Source organism: Cyprinodon tularosa, unplaced genomic scaffold (assembly GCF_016077235.1).
Source record: "Cyprinodon tularosa strain WSP-4 unplaced genomic scaffold, ASM1607723v1 ctg1751, whole genome shotgun sequence".
NCBI lineage: Eukaryota > Metazoa > Chordata > Actinopteri > Cyprinodontiformes > Cyprinodontidae > Cyprinodon > Cyprinodon tularosa.
This window is the reverse complement of record NW_024038575.1, coordinates 5,016-25,265: the sequence shown is the minus strand read 5'-3', so window position 1 is coordinate 25,265 and position 20,250 is coordinate 5,016. Positions and strand designations below refer to the sequence as shown.

At 38.8% G+C, this 20,250-nt stretch overlaps 1 protein-coding gene across 15 annotated transcripts; it reads right to left on the bottom strand.

Moving 5' to 3' along the window:
* Positions 1–281: 281 nt before the first annotated feature.
* LOC119781333 lies at positions 282–19,584 on the bottom strand. Of its 15 annotated transcripts, none has more exons than XM_038281770.1 (5): positions 19,466–19,584; positions 18,860–19,222; positions 4,441–4,495; positions 3,835–4,197; positions 282–419 (listed from the first exon to the last, which is right to left on the bottom strand). In XM_038281770.1, exons 2-5 carry the CDS (start codon positions 18,899–18,901, stop codon positions 415–417), a joined length of 465 nt encoding a protein of 154 aa, XP_038137698.1. In that variant the 5' UTR covers positions 18,902–19,222; positions 19,466–19,584; the 3' UTR covers positions 282–414. The 15 variants fall into 15 exon arrangements, with proteins under 15 accessions (XP_038137698.1, XP_038137683.1, XP_038137685.1 ...); XM_038281755.1 differs by lacking the exon at positions 282–419 and adding an exon at positions 1,245–1,969; XM_038281757.1 differs by lacking the exon at positions 282–419 and adding an exon at positions 1,245–1,966.
* Positions 19,585–20,250: the final 666 nt, after the last annotated feature.

The following is a 20,250-nucleotide window of genomic DNA, read 5'->3' as shown; positions in this document are numbered from 1 at the left end:
GTTCATTAAATCACCACCAGATGGCGCTCCAATAAAAACACTTTCAGATATTTTAAAAGGATTTCAGTCTGACCAGATTTAACCATCAGACTTAAAATAAAAATTGTCTTAATATTCAATTTAAATTATTCAAATCTTTAATCTAGAGACTTAAGTGTTTTAACTTGAATTTTGCAAAATAAAAGTGTTTAAAACATCTTAAGCTCATGTTTGATGTTTGAAGTTTCTACTGTGAATCATTTTTCTGACGATGTGAATAAATCTGGATTTATTAACAGAATAGAAGCATCAGAACCAATGGAGCAGATAAAGAGCTGTGATCACAGTAATAAAGTCCATCAGCTGTTCCAGCTTTAATAGCAGCTCAGATCAGTCTGTCTGTTGAGTCCAGAAGGTCTGTTTCCATCTATTAGATCAACCTGGACAGATATATAGAAACACAAAGTTACAGCAATAAATGCCTGAATTTATCCTATTTTTAGAGGGAAATGCTGCAAAATAAATAATTAACTAGTAACAATTTCTGTTACTGTTAACCCACATAATACAAATAATAATTCATATCTATAAAGAAATCAGTTAGATAGCCTGATGCAGAGTTAACCTAATGAGTCTCCTCAGCTACATTAATGAAAGACTGGAAGACCTGCAGCAGAAACAGATGCAGGAGTTTGAATAAATAATGATGATTAAAAGATGGACGAACAGAAAGACAGTTGAGGTTATTAAACTGTGGGAATCATGTTTAACTGCTGGTTGATCAGGAGGATTTTACTCTTTATTCAGTCTGTTCAGAGTTCATAGCTACAGCTGATATTAGCTCCATGAAACATCCAGAATTAAAATAGTTTAGTTTATTTTTAGACAAATTAAAATTTATAACAACACAAAGAAACTAGAGCAGGAAGATTCAGAGGGCCAAATGGCTTATATAAAGCCTCCACTTTAATAGTATAGAAAGAAATATAATCTAACAGTAGATCATTAATTACCTGATCATATATTTATGAAATACAATCATGTAAAAAGTAGAACCATAAAAACACATTAATGCCTATAAATAAATGTATTAAAAATAACCTTTACTTGACATTAAACATGCAATCAGAGTCCTGACAACATCTTTATATAAAAACTGCTTTATTTAAAGCAGATTAACACCAGAAACAGATTCAGTCTTGAATTCAAACATTTTCTGTATCAAAGCTTTTATAAAATCCTTAAGTTCTTGTTTATTGTTAGAGTTATAGTAAAAGTTTCACCAACTGATTTTACTGAACAGAATTTAGGCCAAAGTGCAGAAGCATTGAGTGAAAAAGTCCTTCATCTGGTCTGAATGGGTCACAGTCAGGAGGTCATAATGAAATGACTGATTGAACTGATCATCATCAGAGGGAGAACCTGTGGAAAAGCAGCACTTTGGCAGATTACTGGTTTTAATGGTTTTAAGTAAGGCTGGTTCTGAGGAGCTGGAGGAGAAAATCTCTTCTCTCTAAAACACTGAAGGCAGAAACACGTCGGTCTGCTCAGTTGGATCAGAACCAACAGACTTCTGGAACAAAGATGGACCCAAAGTCCAGATGTTTGGTCAGAATGAAGAGAGAACCAAACACACCAAATAAGAACCAACAGCAGCTGTCAGCATGGAGATGGAGACGTCATGATGTGGGCTTGGTTTGCAGCAACTGGACCTGGACTCCTTGCTGTCTTTCTGTCCACCATGAGACCCTCTGTCCACCAAAGAAATTAAGACTCCAATGTGAGGACATCGGTCCTACAGCAGCTTCAGAACCTTCAGGGTTCTGTTAAACGCCTGAGTTTGAAGCTTTGAAACAGTAAATTAGGAGCAGTTTGACCATCAGAGCTGCTGCTGCTGTCAGAACCAGAGAAACATAGAGGCCCATCCTTCCTGGACCTTCTGGTTCTGGATCCACAGTCGGTCTCTGAGGTTCTGAGACATCAGCAGCTGCTGGAAGAACAAAACATGAAGGAGATTCAGGGAAATCCTGAACATTTCAGATGGAAATTAAAATTGTTCCTTATGTTCCTAACAGAGCACTTTGCTCTCACTCTGCAGGTTTCCTAGAATTTCTAAAGTAGAATGGGAAGCAGATCTTTTAGTTATCAGGCTCCTCTCCTGTGGAACCAACTACCAGTTTTAGTCTGTGAGACAGACACCCTGTCTGCTTTTAGGGCAATGCTGAAGACTTTCCTATTTAATAAAGCTTATAGTTAGAGTTGCTCAGGTTATAATGATCTATCTCTATGTACAGTAGTAGTCATTCAAAATGTCCCCACTTTCCTTGATGGGCCCTTGGCTGGTCCCCTAAGATTCCTTTTTAAAACATCAATCTTTGAACTAAAGTATTCTGTCAGGATTTGTGGATATTAAGATCTAAAGAGAAGTGCCATCTCCTGTTCAGACCCTGTAATTCAGTGAAAGGGTGAAGTCTGATTAAATATATATACACGCCCAGGAGAAGGAGGGGGTCACTCCAGCGGCTGGAAGTTTTCTGACATTCAGCTGGTGTTTGACTGGGAAGGAACATTTTAAATAGCTGCTACTTTATGCTGCTTTAGGCTTAGACTGCTGGAGGACATAGGGTTAGTGAAACCCATAAGGTTCTGTACTCTCTGTTTTTCTCACTGTAGAAGCTTTATCTCGTCTCTTCCTGTTTGGCTGTGACTCCATCCCAGAGAGAAGAATCAGCTGTGCTGCTGCTATAATCACCTTTGTTTAAAGATGTTGGAGTGGGGCCTGTTTATTCAGTGTAGTCCTGTTGGTTTTCTATAAATAGCTATAGGCACAGCTTTACTGTGACTACTTGTATGTCCTCCCTTTCATCCCTTTAAGAAAAAAACTGACCAAGAGCTCATCTGCTTAGCCATTTCTTTGCCAAATAGAGCCATCTAGGGGGCTAACTTACAAATACCTTGTCTAACAAAGAAGGTAATCGTACATCAATGTCTCTATGTTTCATTTGTACTCCTGCTTCTATCTCCTTAAACCCCAGTCGGCCTCAGCAGATGGCCGCTCACACTGAGCCTGGTTCTGCTGGAGGTTTCTTATTGTTAAAAGGAAGTTTTTCTCTCCACTGTCACTACAAGCATGTTTGGTCTGAGGGATTGGTTTAGTCATTGACCAGCTGCAATCAGCAGGTTTCCCTTAGATCAGGCATCCCCAAACTCTGTCCTCAAGGCCCCCTGTCCTGCAGGCTTCAGCACAGCTGGTTATAATGATTGCAGTAGACCAAAAGCCTGTTAATCAGGTTTCAATTAAAATCAGCTGTGCTGGAGCAAGGAAACCTCTAAAACCTGCAGGACAGGGGGCCTTGAGGACCGAGTTTGGGGATGCCTGCCTTAGATCAATTGAATGTCAGTGAGAATGAGAAAATATTCCTAATCTGCTGTCAGAGAAACTGTTCCTTAACATTTGATCTGGTTTTGGTTTGTTTTCAGATTTTATAACTTTGAGTTTTAGAGAAACCTGCAGGACAAAAAAATGTAATGAGAAAGTATTAAAAAAAGATGAAAACATCTAAACAACAACAGAGACACTTGGTTCTGTTGGAACCTGTTGGATAAACAGGGTCGGTTCTGCTCAGAAACCCACAGTAACATGGAGGCTTTTCATCTCCGACTCTCTGAGTGAAACCCAGTTAGGATTCTTCCCTCAGTCTGATTTTCCTCAAACTAAACCAGAGTCAAAATATTCAGAATGAACAAAAACCAACAGAAACAGAGAGAATTTATGAGAAAAACAAAAATGTAAATATTTAATAATATTCAGAAATATTGTGTTTTAAACATTCAGATGCTAAAGCATAAACTCACCAGAGACGTTAAGGTAACATCTTCCAGAGTTGAAGCCATCATCAGTCTTGACATCACAGAGATACAGACCAGAGTCTTCAGTCCTCAGTCTGGACACATGGAGTCTGATTGGTCCTTCTCTGAGGACGTCTTTGTCACTCTGGACTCGTCCTGAAAACTGTTCATCCTGAGACTTTGACACCTCAACACCATCATGGACATGATAGAGGACTGAGGCTCTGGGAGGAGCTAATAGTTCACAGAGGATAAACAGTTGTGTCCAGGTGCTGCTGGGTCTGGTGGTGAAGGTCCACTCCAGAGTGATGTTGTGGTTCTCCTCTGCCTGATAGGAGCTCTGTGTCACATTCACTACAAATGTTGCTGCTGAGGAGACAGAGAGGGAAAGAGAGGAGCAGACACACTGAGAACTGGAACATGGGAGTCTTTAAACTCCATCTCTAGAGGTTTCTGTCTCATGATGGTCTCTGTGCTGTCAGAGCTCTGCTTGATTCTCTTCTAGTCAAACTGCTTGATCAAATGCAGCTGGAGGATTGAAGTGTTACCTTCACTGACAGACTTTTCACTGATTATTGATGGATTTAGAACAAAGAGAAGATGGAAACTGACCACAGAGACATGAGTTGATGATGATGAGCAGCAGGATCCTGGAGATCATCTTCTCCCTCAGAGGAGACAGAGGAGGAGAGTCAGCAACACATCAGCTCCAACATCACTGACAGACAACAAGGATCATCTACAGTCTGACCTTCAACCTTCATTACCTTCAGTTCCTCTGATGGTTCTGATAGAGATCTGTGTTTACTGCAGGTTTGAATCTGGAACAGAGCAGAGATCAGAATCAATATCATCCAACAAGACATTTTAATCTCAATCCAACTAAATCTATCTCTGCCTTTGCTGTTAAACCTTCATGATCCTTTCAATCAACTTTAGTTCTTTAATATTCTAGATACCCAGAAATAGACACCAGGCCTAAAAGATTAAAAAGTGTTGATAGTAAATTGATCTGATCTGCTGAGACTATAAATGCTAAATGGACTGAATTTTCTAATCATGTCGATCATTCAAAGCTCTTTCCACTAGATCCACATTCATCCACACTAGAACTCCAACCATCAGAGGAACCTGGATTAAATCATCCTGCTTTATATTGATTGTAGGGAGGATCAGATTAATATCACTGAACCTCTTGATCATTCAATAAACTCTTAATAAACTGTTTATAGATTCAAAGTCATTGTTATAGATACACTGAGCTGTGCTACAGGTGGATACACACAGATTGTTCCAACACATTGTTGGAAAAATAAAAAGTTTTCTAATTAAACCAACTTTGAATTTCAGCCAAAGGAACTAACAGAAATCATCATAAACTTACTCAGTTTCTCTTCTTCTTTTCCTGCAGCTCCATGACACAGAGGATGATCATTAAACACCTCAGTCTCTCTGCTACAACGTCTCTGAGATAAAGGATTAATCTGAGTAACATGAGCAACATCAGAGCAACTAGTTGCTGTTAGCAGAGACAGCAGCTCCTCCCTCTCAGAGGAGGAGATCGTGATGAATTATCAGATCTCAGTGGGTCATGCAGGCTTCAGTGTTTTAAAAACAAGTGAACTTAAAATGAGGTTTAGGATGCTTTGCTTCCTCATTCTCTTGTTTCTCTTCATCCTCCTAAGTTTGACTCTTGGGCAAAAAACCAACTTTGAATAAACAGTTTTCCATTAGTACTGTAGATATTTCCTTAAAACCAGGACACTCTGACCTCTAACAAAAAAATAAACAAACACATTTATAATCAGATTCTAGATCAGCAGTTTTCCCACCCACTCATCAAGTTCCACTTTACCTGCATGTATTAGATTTCTCACATCAAATAGAAACAAATGCTCTAATTTTTACAGACTAATTTAACAGTTTTTCTTGAATTCTAATCTAAATTTTATAGAAAACGGTCATTTTAACTTAAATGAAAAATATTTAAAATTCATTAATTATGAATGTATATTGACCTCATAAGAAATAGAATTTTTATTTAACCTAAGTAAGAGGAAATTTCACTTCATGCAGCTCTCTTAATATATTTGAATCTCTTGCCCTGTTTTTTATGTCATGCTTTTCTGTGTCCCCATAAAACCACGCTGCCCCCCTTACTGGCCCCCTGGTCACTGGCGTAACTTTCTGAAGGACTGGTGTGGACATGTCCCCACCAACTTTGAAATGGGTGGGGACAGTCCTCCACCATTAATTAGTACATTTGTGTTCAGCTCATTTACTTTAGCCAACAACAGTAACCTCAGGACTGTGTGTGTCTGAGAGTTTTCACTCAGTGTTTCTGTCTCGCTATCCCGCTGCTCCTGAGTCCCGCCTACTGATAGAACATCATTGGATCCTATGTCCATGGCTCCACGTCTGTCACTTTATGATAGAACATGATTGGCTGTCGATATTCACCGCGTCATCAGTAGCTACGGGATTGGAGGAGAGAGACACAGTAGCATCATTAATATTAACCAGCAGCTACTTCAGGTTTGATTTCGTATAAACAAGTAGTAGACGGGTTGGTTTAAAAAAAGATGCCACCAAAAACATCGTCAGACATACAGAGCTTTTTCAACAAATAAAAGTAAGTAGCCTTGAAAATTAGTATTGTAATGCAATAAGTTTGACAAAAGTAGTAGGTGTTTAAATAGTCTGTTCTTTGCTAGTTTAAGAAAAAGCAAAACATTTCAGTTTTTTTCCTGTTTTTATTTGTTATTAATGTTGCTGATGTTTCTGAGCCATTACAAAAGAGCCACTTAAAGGAACCAGTCTATCTGTATATTATAATATTTTTATTTTGTTACTGTTGCATTCTCAGCAATATGAAATCACTGAATAAATGTGTGGCGTTCAAAGTTGTGTTTGGGCTTATTTTTAGCTAAATACAAAAACCTAACAGAAGCCTTTAAATCCTGTAACTGCAGGCTCGTCATCCCCAACCCTTATATCAGGGGTAACCAATTAAAACTCAGCGGGACAGAATAAAGAAAATCATCAACCAGCAAAGGTCTGGAGACATTTTTAATTATCTGTTACTTTAAACAGAATTTAACTCTACATTGAATTTTTTAATCAAAAAAAAAAATTGTAATTTTTTATTTTATTTTAGAATCTAAAGTGTTTTTTTTAAAGTAGAGAACAACAATAGTTTGGTATACAGACAATTTCCTGATTCACATATTTTATAAAACACCTGAAGCGACCGGTTGTTATTTTCTTTCTTTTTTCTGGCTTAATGAGAGCAGTGGGCTTTATGCTGCCCTGCAAGGCTTTAAACCTGGGTTTGAATGGAGACTAAGCCATTCTCAAGCACATATCAAGGTGCTCATTTTGAGCCTGGATCCATATTTATTTTTGATTCTGTTCATGGTGGAGAATCCTGCTTCACAGCAGCAGGTTGAGCCAAACACGTCATGAACCGAAGACAGATGGACCCAGTATTCAAGGAGAGACAGTCAGTAAGAAAGTTCAAAAAGGTTTATTAAATTAACAAAAACTAAAGTGGAGCTGTGGCTTGCGGACACTGCAGTCCTAGGATGTCCCCAAGTGCTGCAGTCCCAGAGGACATGCTGGAAGCTGATCCTGGTCAGGGATCCAGAACAGACAGGGACAGGATCCAGATCAGGCAGGAACAGAAACAGGAGGCAGGATCCAGACTTCCAGGCATCCACAGGCTTCCAGGAGGGTTCAGAGTCTAACAGGATCAGGTGCAGATGAGCAGGCTTAGTGGAAGAGGGTAGCCCAGACAGGACGTGGAACCAGAACTTGATGCAGGACCTTTAAACTGGTCTCCTCCCTGGAGCCAGGCTTACTGGATAAAGACTGAACCTCCCCGCATATAGAGCCAAAAACCCAGAGGACTCAGCGGGGGAGGAACAGTGGACGATTAGGAGACGAGACAGACACAAAACCATCTTTCCACTGGCTGCCAGGATCCAGGACATGAACCAAGGAAATAAACTGAACAGACAGGCTAACAGAAAAACAGTTAATGATCTGGCACTGAATGCTCAGGCTGAACTGAATATAGCCAAGAGGAAACAGGTGAGGGGAATAAATTCTAATTGAGGCAGGGAGGGAAAAGGACAGGTGAAAGGAATGATTAATTAAGGAGGAGCAAACAGGCCAGATCATGAAAAAACATTCTCTAAATGTTCAGGATCTGCTTCGGTCCGGCCAGGTCAAGATCCGCTATTGCAATCGCACCAAACAGGGAAAAGAACGATGAGAAAATCCGGTTTGTCAAATTAAGATATAGTAAAAACAGATCAGTAACTACAAATTAGAGCATAATTCTTATATATTTAAAAAACTAACACTGTTTATTTAAAAGATTGGATGCAAACTATTGGTTCTTCAACAGACCAGGAAGCAGATTTCTGCTTTGAGCGCAAAATTATTAATTTTATTATATAAAATATATATTTGTGGTCACTACAATTAATATTAAGCTATGAAACTATTCTCAATTAAAAAATATATATATATCTACACAAAAACAGGTGAACGCATCTGATTGCAGTTCTGTTAAGAAGCAAGAGAGTGTTTTGATTTGTGGAACCAACATTAGCATCTCGCAGAAACTTTTATTTAATTTTGAAGTATAATATCAACAAAAACTTTTTTTTTCGTTTATAAAACTAAGCATTCTGAGTCAGACAGGAGATCTGAGCTAAGCTATGAAAAATTCAGATTCTTAGCCACAGCCGACTGAAAAAGAAAATGTGAGGCTTTCCCTTTTTCCAATACTTCTTTGCTTACTATTAATTTAACTTTTTTCATTTTTGACGACCCTTTGAGGGAGTTCAGCTATAAATAGCAGGTTGTTTTTTTTTATAGGTTATAACAATATGAGATAGTGCCTAAACATCTGCTAGTTCTAGTTTGTAAAGCTTAACTAGGGTTCCATATAATGATAAAGCTATTTAATTTACTATTTCTACTTCTAGAAAAAGGATAAAGACAAACAGAGGAACATTATTTATATTGATTTTATTTTACATGATATCCCAACAGTTTATAAGTAAATTAGTACAGACATTAGCATCTGGTAAAAATGCTTTAATCTGGCTGTTTATCTTGGATATTATTACATTACAGATAAGATAGTGTTATATTGTCTTTTATAATTGTTAAAAGTGATTTTATATTTGAATAACTTAGTTTTGTGCTTTGTAGATGATGCCACTAAAAAGAAAATAGACATAAGGAGCTATTTTAACAGTCAGACAGTACGCAATATAGGATGATGATAAAAGGTTTTGTTACATTTAATCCTTTAATATCAAAAATGTACTTTTATAATAGAAACATTATATGATTATAGGAAACACAGATATCCAGTAATAATGATGCAGGACAGCTTGAAGGTTCAGCAGCTGGCCCTTCAGTGCTTCAGATGATGTCTAAATGATTTTAATTACAAATTAAAGAGTAAATTTAATTATTAATATATAATATAAATATCAGACAGTAGGGGTGACTAGAGCCCAGATATACAGCTATTATAGTGAAGTTATATTTTAAATACTCATTCTAAGTTCCTGTTCTAGTTCCTTTACACATGTACTGTAGATACAATACATTTATTTGCCGTCCCTTTAATATATTTTTTTTGTTGTAATTCATGATACAGAGAGAGCATAAAATAGATAAGAGTGGGTTTTAACTCTGTTTACCTCTGCACAATTCTATATCCTCAAAAGAAAATACAGAATAAATCCAACAGACATATTTAGACTATATTTGGTTATATAGACAGAAATTCACTTTCTGTCTTAGTCGCCGATAAGTTTAAATGGAACCCCTTTCAAAGTGGAAAAAATTCTCTCCTAATTCCACATTTATCAGAGCTGATGATGCTTCAAACATTGATAAACAGCATCTAGTGTGTGTAGTGCTTATAAAATTAGTATAAATGTAGCAAGAAATGCTGCTTTTATCTTTAAAAGAAATGTGCCCTGATGCTCACTTTAAGCATAAAAAAGAGCATGCATATTTTTGCAAGCTTTTTGCAGAAGCTGAAATGAAACCTACGCCCTTGTGCTAAAGTTAGAAACATCAGTCCAGGTCATGGGAGAGGAAATAAATCTGTTAAAAACTAAGAATAAATCCATCAATAAATCCACTGCTGCTTCTTCACCATTTGATACAGAAATGAAGAGGTTCTGATGAGGTTCTGAAGGAGAACATTAGAACAGAACCAATCAATGGGAACCGATCCAATCAGCCAGATGTTCCTTATGTTACAGGATCAGACCTTCAGCTGCAGAGGAACACAGTTCATTGAATCACCACCAGATGGCGCTCCATAAAAACACTTTTAGATATTTTAAAAGAGGGATTTCAGTTTTACCAATTTTAACCATCAGTTTCAAAATAAAAATCCTTTTTGACTTAATATTATCAAATGGCAGCAAGATTTAAAATTTTAAGCTGCAAAATGTATTTTGTTTGTATTTATTATATTTATTTAATATTTATTTGAACGTTATGAAATAAAGGCGTTTAAAACATTGGAAGCTCATGTTTGATAGTTTCTTCTGTGAATCATTTTTCTGACGTGAATAAATATGGATTTATTAACATAATAGAAGCATCAGAACCAATGGAGCAGATAAAGAGCTGTGATCACAGTAATAAAGTCCATCAGCTGTTCCAGCTTTAATAGCAGCTCAGATCAGTCTGTCTGTTGAGTCCAGAAGGTCTGTTTCCATCTATTAGATCACACTGGACAGATATGAAGAAACACAAAGTTACAGCAATAAATGTGTAAATTTCTATTTTAGATTGAAATGCTGCTAAATAAATATTAACTTATAACAATTTCTGTTACTTACTGTTAACCCATATAATACAAATAATAGATCATACCTACAAAGGAATTAGTTAGATAACCTCATGCTCAGTTAACCTTATAAGTCTCCTCAACTCCCTTTTGAAATACGTTTATCATGGCAGCTGAAAACTTCCTCATTTTGTTAAAACTGAAAACTTCCTCCTTTTGTTAAAAAGCAGAAGCATTTTTATCTTTGCTTCCGGAGCAGCTCAGTAGATCAGCAGTTATAATCCTTCCTCACAGTGCAGAGAGCCTCAGCAATGTAAGTTTAGTGACTGCATTTCTAAGCATTTATGTGGATCATTCATTATTTTTATTCTAAAGATGAACAAATTAGTTTTGGTGCCTGGAGAGAATTTATCTGAATAAAATAAGCAAAGTTCAGAAAATAAACCCAGCCATAAACTAATAACAGAATAAGCATCAGCTTCTGATGGTTTAAGACAAAAACAATAGATAGAAAAGACAAACAGATCTGTTCTCCTGTCATCTAGACGCCAACAGTCTGGTGGACCTCAGGTTCTAAGGTTCTCAGATCTGGTTCCCTCTTAGAACCTGTAGTCTCCGACCTCTAACAGAAACACATCTTTAATCAGTTTAGGTGAAATGAGGAGGTGATGAAGGTTCTGCTGGTTCCTCTTCCTCTGCAGACCCAGATCATGGAAACAGTTAGAGAAGAAGCTCAGAACCAAGCTCAGGAGAAACGGGATGAAACAGGTAAAAATTGATTAACTATCTATCGAGAAATGAGATCATAATGAAAGCTCAATGTTGCTAACATAGCTGCAATGCTGATTTTCAGATGATAAAAATCAGGTTGCAGAACGTTTTTTCTCTATCTATGATATTAGTTAGGCCTGACGTTTCAGGCTCATAAAGACATATTTGCGGTCAACTATGACAGAAAAGAGACGATCACGTTTGGTTGTACTCAAATCAAAACGCACAAAGGCATTGGATCTAAATAAAGCTGTGAAGCGTTTTGCTGAGCAACATGGAAATAGCTGCATTCAGCTGTTATAGTCATGTCAACTTTATGTTATGCTCTCTGCTGAGCCTTTACAGAGCTGCTACATTTTGTTTTAGGACCTGAGAAAATCTGATATTTCCTTTAATAAAACCAAAAGTGTTAAAAGTAAAGTTAAAAATGTGATACTGGTGTGAATCCTGCTTAATATGAAGCAGTGTTGTTGTTTCTTTTTTGTATATATAATATGAAACTATCCAGAAATTACCTGTATGAACCTACTCACAAGCAAAATGTATTTTTATGTTGCTTCTTTTCAGATTTGTGGAGATTTTGATGTAACATACAGAACCCGCCTTTTTGTTGATTTGTTGATACAGCAGTATGGAGGACCAACTCTGCCATATTTAAAAATAAATACAGAAATAAATAAATGCTCAATAAATAAATAAGCATACAATTAATTGCCACCAAAAATACAATCAACAAATAAATGTAATTAGAAATTATATTATAATGGCAGGCAAATATGGCAGAGTTGGTCCTCCATATACAGCTCTATCTACAGCATATTTACATGCATGAAATGTCCCTTTCATGTTGCCTTAACTGCTGTATGTCAAGTTACTGAGGAACAAATGGGGTAAATGTGTGTTCAGAGTAAACATTACATAGATGTCCAGTACCTTGTTCGGGTGCCTTGACCCATTTATTTCTACTGTGTAGTTATGCTCACTGTAGTACAGCTCAGTCCATAGATCTCTGATGGGTAACTTTTTCTTTCTATAGTTTCTTCTTGTGCAAATGCTGCAAAGCTGCCTCTCTGTCAGTCAATCTCACACATCTGCAACTCAGCACCTGTGTCTTACCATTAATACCTTTCCTGTTATAATGCCCCTCTAGAAGTAGTGTTATCATTCTTCTATCTCCTATTAAGTGAGATCACATTGTACGATGTATTATTAATATGAACTGTTTCACATGAAACACTAATACTGTACATACTATTCTCACCAAACTGTGATAACTGTGATTAAATTCAGTGTAAACAAATGCCATATGTTGCCACCCCTAAAAAATTCCTGCCCCCCTCTTGCCACCCCATAAATATTTTTCTAGATCCGCCCCTGCTCAGTTCAGATTAAACCTGTTTAACTGAGGATCCTAAACATCTTTACTGAAGGATCTGTGGTTCAGTGGCTTCATTCACATTGAATCACATCCTGACCTGAACATCTGCATCATCTCCTCCATATTTCATCCTTAATCCACAGAGCAAAATTTTAAAGTGTTCAATTTTCAGGGTTGAGAATTTAATTAAACTCCCTAACTGTTATTTCAGCACTTATGGATTTCAATGGTGTCCAATTATCTAAGTTGATTGCATCGATGTTGAATGTACTTTTCTGGGAGGAAAATTAGATCTGACCTCTAGTCTTCAGTGTAATTCTGCCTCAGGACCATTTTGTTCATCTACTGCTGTAGCACGTTATAGGTGTAACCTCTTCAAACTTTAATAATGTTATTTTAAATTAAGTATTATACAGATTGATACTAATTTACACTTAATTGAAATGTGACCCGCAAAGGGCAGAACTTTTTAAACAAGATGCACCAGAACACAGAATAGTCCACGATATTTTATTAAACAATTTCTTTAAAATATTTCTTATTGTTTAAACATGGCTTCAGGCCTACTACTCAGTCCCTGGAAAGAAAATGGATTATAGGAAATAAGCGCAATTTAAATTATTACAAAAAATAAATTAACAAAACATAAAATGCAAAAGGAAACAAATCAGTAAATCAAAACAAAAGCAAAAACATAATAATAATTTCAATAATAAGCAAACAAACGGTAACAGAAAAAGGCAAGCACTTCAAACAGTGGAACTAATTGTCATTGTCCAATTTCATATGCCTTTCAATGGGGCCAGAGGAGTCATGCCTCGCTCGCTCCGCCTGTCCAAGCTGCAACAGGTTTTGTTGAGAGCGGCCCAAACAAACACGTCAAACAAGACAGCAGAGTGTCTAAAGCACTGCAGCTCCAAGACGATGCCAGGAGTGGAAACACAGCCTAACCAGGGAGAAAACGGACCAGCAGGTGAGGACTAGATGGAAGGCGCATGCCGCAACAACCTCCAGCTGCAGCCACCAACACCAGCAGAGCAATAGATTTCAGATGAGGGGATCAAGCACACCAACCACTTAGGCAGCCGACATGAAGGGGAAACAAAGACACATGTTGTCATGAATGGTTTTAATTCAAACCCACATGCAGAACACAACGGAGGCTGGGTAAAAGTTTAACAGAGTTTATTAAAGATTGTTGACACAAAAACATGAACAGGATCTGGAACTGGTCCGGGTTGGATTCACTGAAGTCTGCAGAGATGATAGTTTGATTAGCTGGGCAGACAGATGATTAATGAGTCCTTTAAGTTAATTCTGAGTCTACCTTGACGGAGTCCAGGCTTCTCTTGTGAGAGAGGGAACCGTTGGGTCCAGAGACTGTTGGTTCAGCAGAGTGCTCAAGCAGCTGCAGCGTCTAGCTTCTGACTTTGAATGGCAGACCTTGATCAGAGTTTCCAGCTCTTCACAGAGAGCAGCAGGGGAAATCCAAATAGGAATCTTCAGGTTTGGCTCACCAGGGCTGGAAGGCAGGTTAAGCTCACCTAGAGCTTCAGGCTTGAGACAGGTTTCCTGTGAGCAAAGACAGAGGAGGGTTAGAACCAGTTTTCTCCCGTGAGACAACTTAAGATTCTTTCAGGTATCAGAGGCTCAGGTTGCTAACCAAACTAAGGTCAACACTGCGGCGTTGAAGGAAGGTCTGGCAGCTGCTTATGTAGAGCAGGTCTCCTGATGAGTAGACGAGCTCCAGGTGTGCAGGAGGGCTCCAGCCCAGGAGACCCACGGCGCACTCTGCTGGTGGAAGGTGGTACATCCCCAAATCCCAACAGTAACCCAGTCCCTAAAAGAAAACAAAAAGCAGAAGAGGATCCTCGGCGCCCTCTGGTGGGCAATCCTCAGGATCCCAACACATGTACCTCGCAGAGGCCTGCTCAGCTATAAAGCCATCTGCCCCGCCCACCAATGAACGGCTTGCTTATTGCTACACGTGGTGCACAGAGGGTGGAACACCATCTCACCACAGAGCGTTATCTGAATGCCTCCATTTTGTAACAACTTTTTACAATGTGGTCGCCAGTAGCTCTGGTGGCCTGCTAGCGAGCACTGCTGATGCTTTGACTCAAATGGAATCAAGTTCTATAGTAATGACCATTTAAATACATGAATTAAGGGCTGGTATTGCTGATGTCTCCCAACCTCAGAGACCGACTGTGGATCCAGAACCCCAAGGTCCAGGAAGAATCAGCCTCTATGCTTCTCTGGCTACAAATTTGTGAAAAGCCCTGCCCTCTCCACTTAAAAAAATGCACATGCAGCTGATCTGAAAGTTTATCTGGAGCTAAATGTTGATTTGACTATGATCAGAAGCTGCAGCTCTATGAAGCTGATAGATTCCTATAAAATAGATTACTTGAAAAGGATTACATTTATTTCACATTCAATATGCAATTGGAGTCTTGGCAACATATTTGTAAAAAAAAAAAAACGCTTTATTTACAGCAGATTAACACCAGAACCAGAATCAGTCTTGAATTCAGACATTTTCTGTATCAAAGCCTTTATAATTTATTTTAATGCTTGTTTAAAGTTAGAGTTATAGTGAAAGTTTCACCAACTGATTTTACTGAAAATAATTTAGACTAAACTGCAGAAGCATTGAGTGAAAAAGTCCTTCATCTGGTCTGAATGGGTCACAGTCAGGAGGTCATAATGAAATGACTGATTGAACTGATCATCATCAGAGGGAGAACCTGTGGAAAAGCAGCAGTTTGGCAGATTACTGGTTTTAATGGTTTTAAGTAAGGCTGGTTCTGAGGAGCTGGAGGAGAAAATCTCTTCTCTCTAAAACACTGAAGGCAGAAACAAATCTGTCTGCTCAGTTGGATCAGAACCAACAGACTTCTGGATCAAAGATGGACCCAAAGTCCAGATGTTTGGTCAGAATGCCAGAGAACCAAACACACCAAATAAGAACCAACAGCAGCTTTTTTTTTTTTTATATTAAAAAAAAAATTAAATAAAAAAAAAAGAACCAACAGCAGCTGTCAACACAGCAGTGGAGGCGTCATGATGTGGGCTTGGTTTGCAGCAACTGGACCTGGACTCCTTGCCGTCTTTCTGTCCACCATGAGACCCTCTGTCCACCAAAGGAATGAAGAGTCCAATCTGAGGACATCTGTCCTACAGCAGCTTCAGAACCTTCAGGGTTCTGTTAAATGATTGAGTTCGAGTTTGATGCTTTGAAACAGTAAATTAAGAGGAATCTGACCATCAGAGCTGCTGCTGCTGCTGCTATCAGAGCCAGAGAAACATAGAGGCCGATTCTTCCTGGACCTTCTGGTTCTGGATCCACAGTCGGTCTCTGAGGTTCTGAGACATCAGCAGCTGCTGGAAGAACAAACCATGAAGGAGATTCATTGAAATCCTAAACATTTCAGATGGAAATTAGAAATGGCTTAACCTAGTGTTGTCAGAAATTTTAGATTTCTCTTATTTCATATATTATTTATCCTATTTACTCACTATAAAAGTTTTCACTCACTCTGTTTCGCCTGCAATGCTACACAATTCTACTGTGTGAGGGTGCCGTAGACCGTACATAGCTTCTTCCCAAAACAAACCAGATTCTTTCTCAAGGTTTATTCATAACATGTTACTGTTTAACCAAAGTGTCTATAATTTGTTTTGATTCTGACTACTTTCCACTGTTGTAAGTAAGGGGAACACACTCTGCCCAGGCAGAACAGGGCTGATTATCAAGCAATAAGGGCTGTATGATGAACTTTTCTCTCTTTGCAAAGATCAAACTAAAGTTCTGACTGAGTGAAATCCATCGGTTTCCATTTATTTAACTGGGGTGAACAGTTGAATACTTTTATTCCACAACACCTAACTTCTCTTCATTGGTTTCATGTTAAATCCAGAATAGAATTTAAATTCCTCCTTCTCACATATAAAGCCTTGAATTGCCAAGCTCTATCTTATATCAGAGATCTAATCTTTCCTAATGTTCCTAACAGAGCACTTTGTTTTCTATTTGCAGGTTTACTAGTGGTTCCTAGAATTTCTAAAAGTAGAATGGGAGGCAGATCTTTCAGTTATCAGGCTCCTCTCCTGTGGAACCAACTACCAGTTTTACTGTAGTCTGTGAGGCAGACATCCTGTCAACTTTTAAGGCAACGCTTAAAGGGGTCATAAAATGCAAAACCGAGTTTGCATTGTCATAGATGAATACCGATAGCTCAGTGGGTGAAAAGGACGGACAGAGAAGTTCAAACCCCATCGACACCTCCTTTCTCTGCAAATCTCGCAAGTCTAAACTTCCACCATAAAAAAAGCAAATCCAAATGAAGCCCTGAATTGACGTCAATTCAGGAATGTTGCCTTATTTGGTTCTGGCCTATACTTTCATCATGCCCCAAAATTAACATACAGACCAGCCCACTGGTTCACTGGCCCAAGAACATGAATAAAGGTAGATGTAAGACACCAGTTTAGCTGTTTAGCCTATAGTTGGGTTTACTTCTACAAGAATTACAAAGCAGGCAGTTTCCCTATTGACAATGAGCCAGAAACGTTGGCGTAAATGCAGTGCTCTAGGCTGCACGGAGAAAGGAGAATATTTTCACTGACTTGCCAAGGATCCAAAGACACGGAAGACATGAATTATTTTTGTGTATCAGACGATCACTGCAAAGTTTGATGCTCAGCTGTTCATTTGCTCTAAGCATTTTACCGAAGACAGCTTTCATAATCTTGGACATTTCAATGCCGGATTTGCTAAACTACTTTTACTGAAAGGAGGGGCTGTTCCGACCGTAAGGCCATCACAACTGCAAGCTGTAAGTATTATTTTGTCAGAAAGCTGTTGATAGCAATGCTAGCATATCTATGGTGACCAGATTTGGCTTTCTTAAAAGGAGGACAATTTTTTGGGGGGGGCTGCTGGGCTGCCCACTGAGCCGGACCAGGCATTCGAACCAAACCATCAGCTCGGGGGCTGGTCCGGTATGCTTCCCCCCACCTGCCCGGTTAGGCTGGCACGGGGCCGCCCACCTATGGAGCTAATTTACAACTACCTTTTCCGGACCAGCCCCCGAGCTGATGGTTTGGTTTGGTTGCTCGTCCCCCGCTGTCTTTCATCCCTTTAGGGCAGGCATCTCCAAAGTCGGTCCTCGAGGGCCACAGTCCTGCAGGTTTTAGAGGTTTCTCTGCTTCAGCACAGCTGATTCTGATGATTGCAGTTCAGCAAAAGCCTGTTAATCAGCTATCAATGTAAATCAGCTGTGCTGGAGCAGAGAAACCTCTAAAACCTGCAGGACTGCGGCCCTCGAGGACCGACTTTGGGGATGCCTGCTTTAGGGTGAAAACTGGCTCAGAGCTCATCTGCTTAATTGCTCCATAGGTGGTTCTGTCTGCCAAAGAAACGATTAAGCAGATGAGCTCTGAGCCAGTTTTCACCCTAAAGGGATGAAAGGCAGCAGGGGACGGAGCAACCGAACCAAACCATCAGCTCGGGGGCTGGTCCGGTATACTTCCCCCCGCCTGCCCGGTTAGGCTGGCACGGGGCCGCGCTGGTATCCAGGCTGCCGTCACCGGGTTGGGTTGGGTTGCTCTGTCCCCCGCTGTCTTTCATCCCTTTAGGGTGAAAACTGGCTCAGAGCTCATCTGCTTAATCGTTTCTTTTGCAGACAGAGCCACCTATGGAGCTAATTTACAATTACCTTTTCTAGCAAAGAGAGTAATTATAGATCAATGCCTCTATGTTTCATTAGTATCTTTGCTTCTGTCTCCTTGAACCCAAGTTGGCCTCAGCAGATGGCCGCTCACACTGAGCCTGGTTCTGCTGGAAGTTTCTTTTTTTCTCTCCACTGTCACTGTATGCATGTTTGGTGTGAGGTCCTGCTGTAGTCAACTGACATTTGTCAATATGTGTACTTTTGCGTTCTATTGTGCTTGTGAGCCCTAGTGCTGTTCCATTCAAAAGAACACAAAACCAAGAATGGACAAAGTCCCTGGTTGATTCAGATGTTGAAGCTCAAACTCACCAGAGACGTTAAGGTAACATCTTCCAGAGTTGAAGCCATCATCAGTCTTTACATCACAGAGATACAGACCAGAGTCTTCAGTCCTCAGTCTGGACACATGGAGTCTGATTCGTCCTTCTCTGAGGACGTCTTTGTCACTCTGGACTCGTCCTGAAAAATGTTCATCCTGAGACTTTGACACCTCAACACCATCATGGACATGATAGAGGACAGAGGAATTGGGAGGAGCTAATAGTTCACATAATATAAACAGTTGTGTCCAGGTTCTGTTGGGTCTGGTGGTGAAGGTCCACTCCAGAGTGATGTTGTGGTTCTCCTCTGCCTGATAGGAGCTCTGTGTCACATTCACTACAAATGTTGCTGCTGAGGAGACAGAGAGGGAAAGAGAGGAGCAGACACACTGAGAACTGGAACATGGGAGTCTTTAAACTCCATCTCTAGAGGTTTCTGTCTCATGATGGTCTCTGTGCTGTCAGAGCTCTGCTTGATTCTCTTCTAGTCAAACTGCTTGATCAAATGCAGCTGGAGGATTGAAGTGTTACCTTCACTGACAGACTTTTCACTGATTATTGATGGATTTAGAACAAAGGGAAGATGGAAACTGACCACAGAGACATGAGTTGATGATGATGAGCAGCAGGATCCTGGAGATCATCTTCTCCTGAGGAGAGGAGACAGAGGAGGAGAGTCATCATCATTATTATTGAAATGAATTCATCATCATTATTAAACATCAGTAAGAATTTCATAATTAACTGCTTTTACTAAAATCAAACTATAGAAAAAAAAACATGAAATAGATAATATCTATTCAAGTAAAAAAAAAAAGGTTTTAATTGACCACAGGAAGATTTATAATGAAAAAAAACATTATTTTTCAGGTTTGGTTTGATTTTTTTTTTTCTTTCCTAAAAATGCAGTACTATTCATGATCTATCTATCTATCTATCTATCTATCTATCTATCTATCTATCTATCTATCTATCTATCTATCTATCTATCTATCTATCTATCTATCTATCTATCTATCTATCTATATATATATATATATATATATATATATATATGAAGTTAATAATTATTGTTGTTGTAAATAACAATTATTTACCACAATAACATAATAGTTCAGATCATTTCCAATACTCAGTAGGTATTCAGTCATTGCTAACTTTATTATTGCAGCATAATGAGGTTGTAACCTTTAGACTTAGACACACTGTATTATCATTTTGTAAACACAGTGTATACAAAAATAAATTTTGCTCAGTACAGATATTTCATTTTATAAAGTGCAGCCGTGATAAAGGTAAGCAGATTATAATAATGTAAACATACGACTGTATATTAGATACAGTTCAAACACTCCAACATTTTTTTAAAACACAGAGCAG

What these genes read in the sequence shown, in the direction of transcription:
- LOC119781333 (XM_038281755.1), bottom strand. Translation starts at nt 18,901, where the DNA reads ATGATGGCTTCAACTCTGGAAGATGTTACCTTAACGTCTCTG. An exon ending in CATCAACTCATGTCTCTGTG is followed by an intron (nt 4,198 to 4,440) that starts GTCAGTTTCCAT and finishes CTGTCTCCTCAG; the next exon opens with CAGCAACATTTGTAGTGAAT. An exon ending in ATGTTACCTTAACGTCTCTG is followed by an intron (nt 1,970 to 3,834) that starts GTGAGTTTATGC and finishes TTGTTCTTCCAG; the next exon opens with CAGCTGCTGATGTCTCAGAA.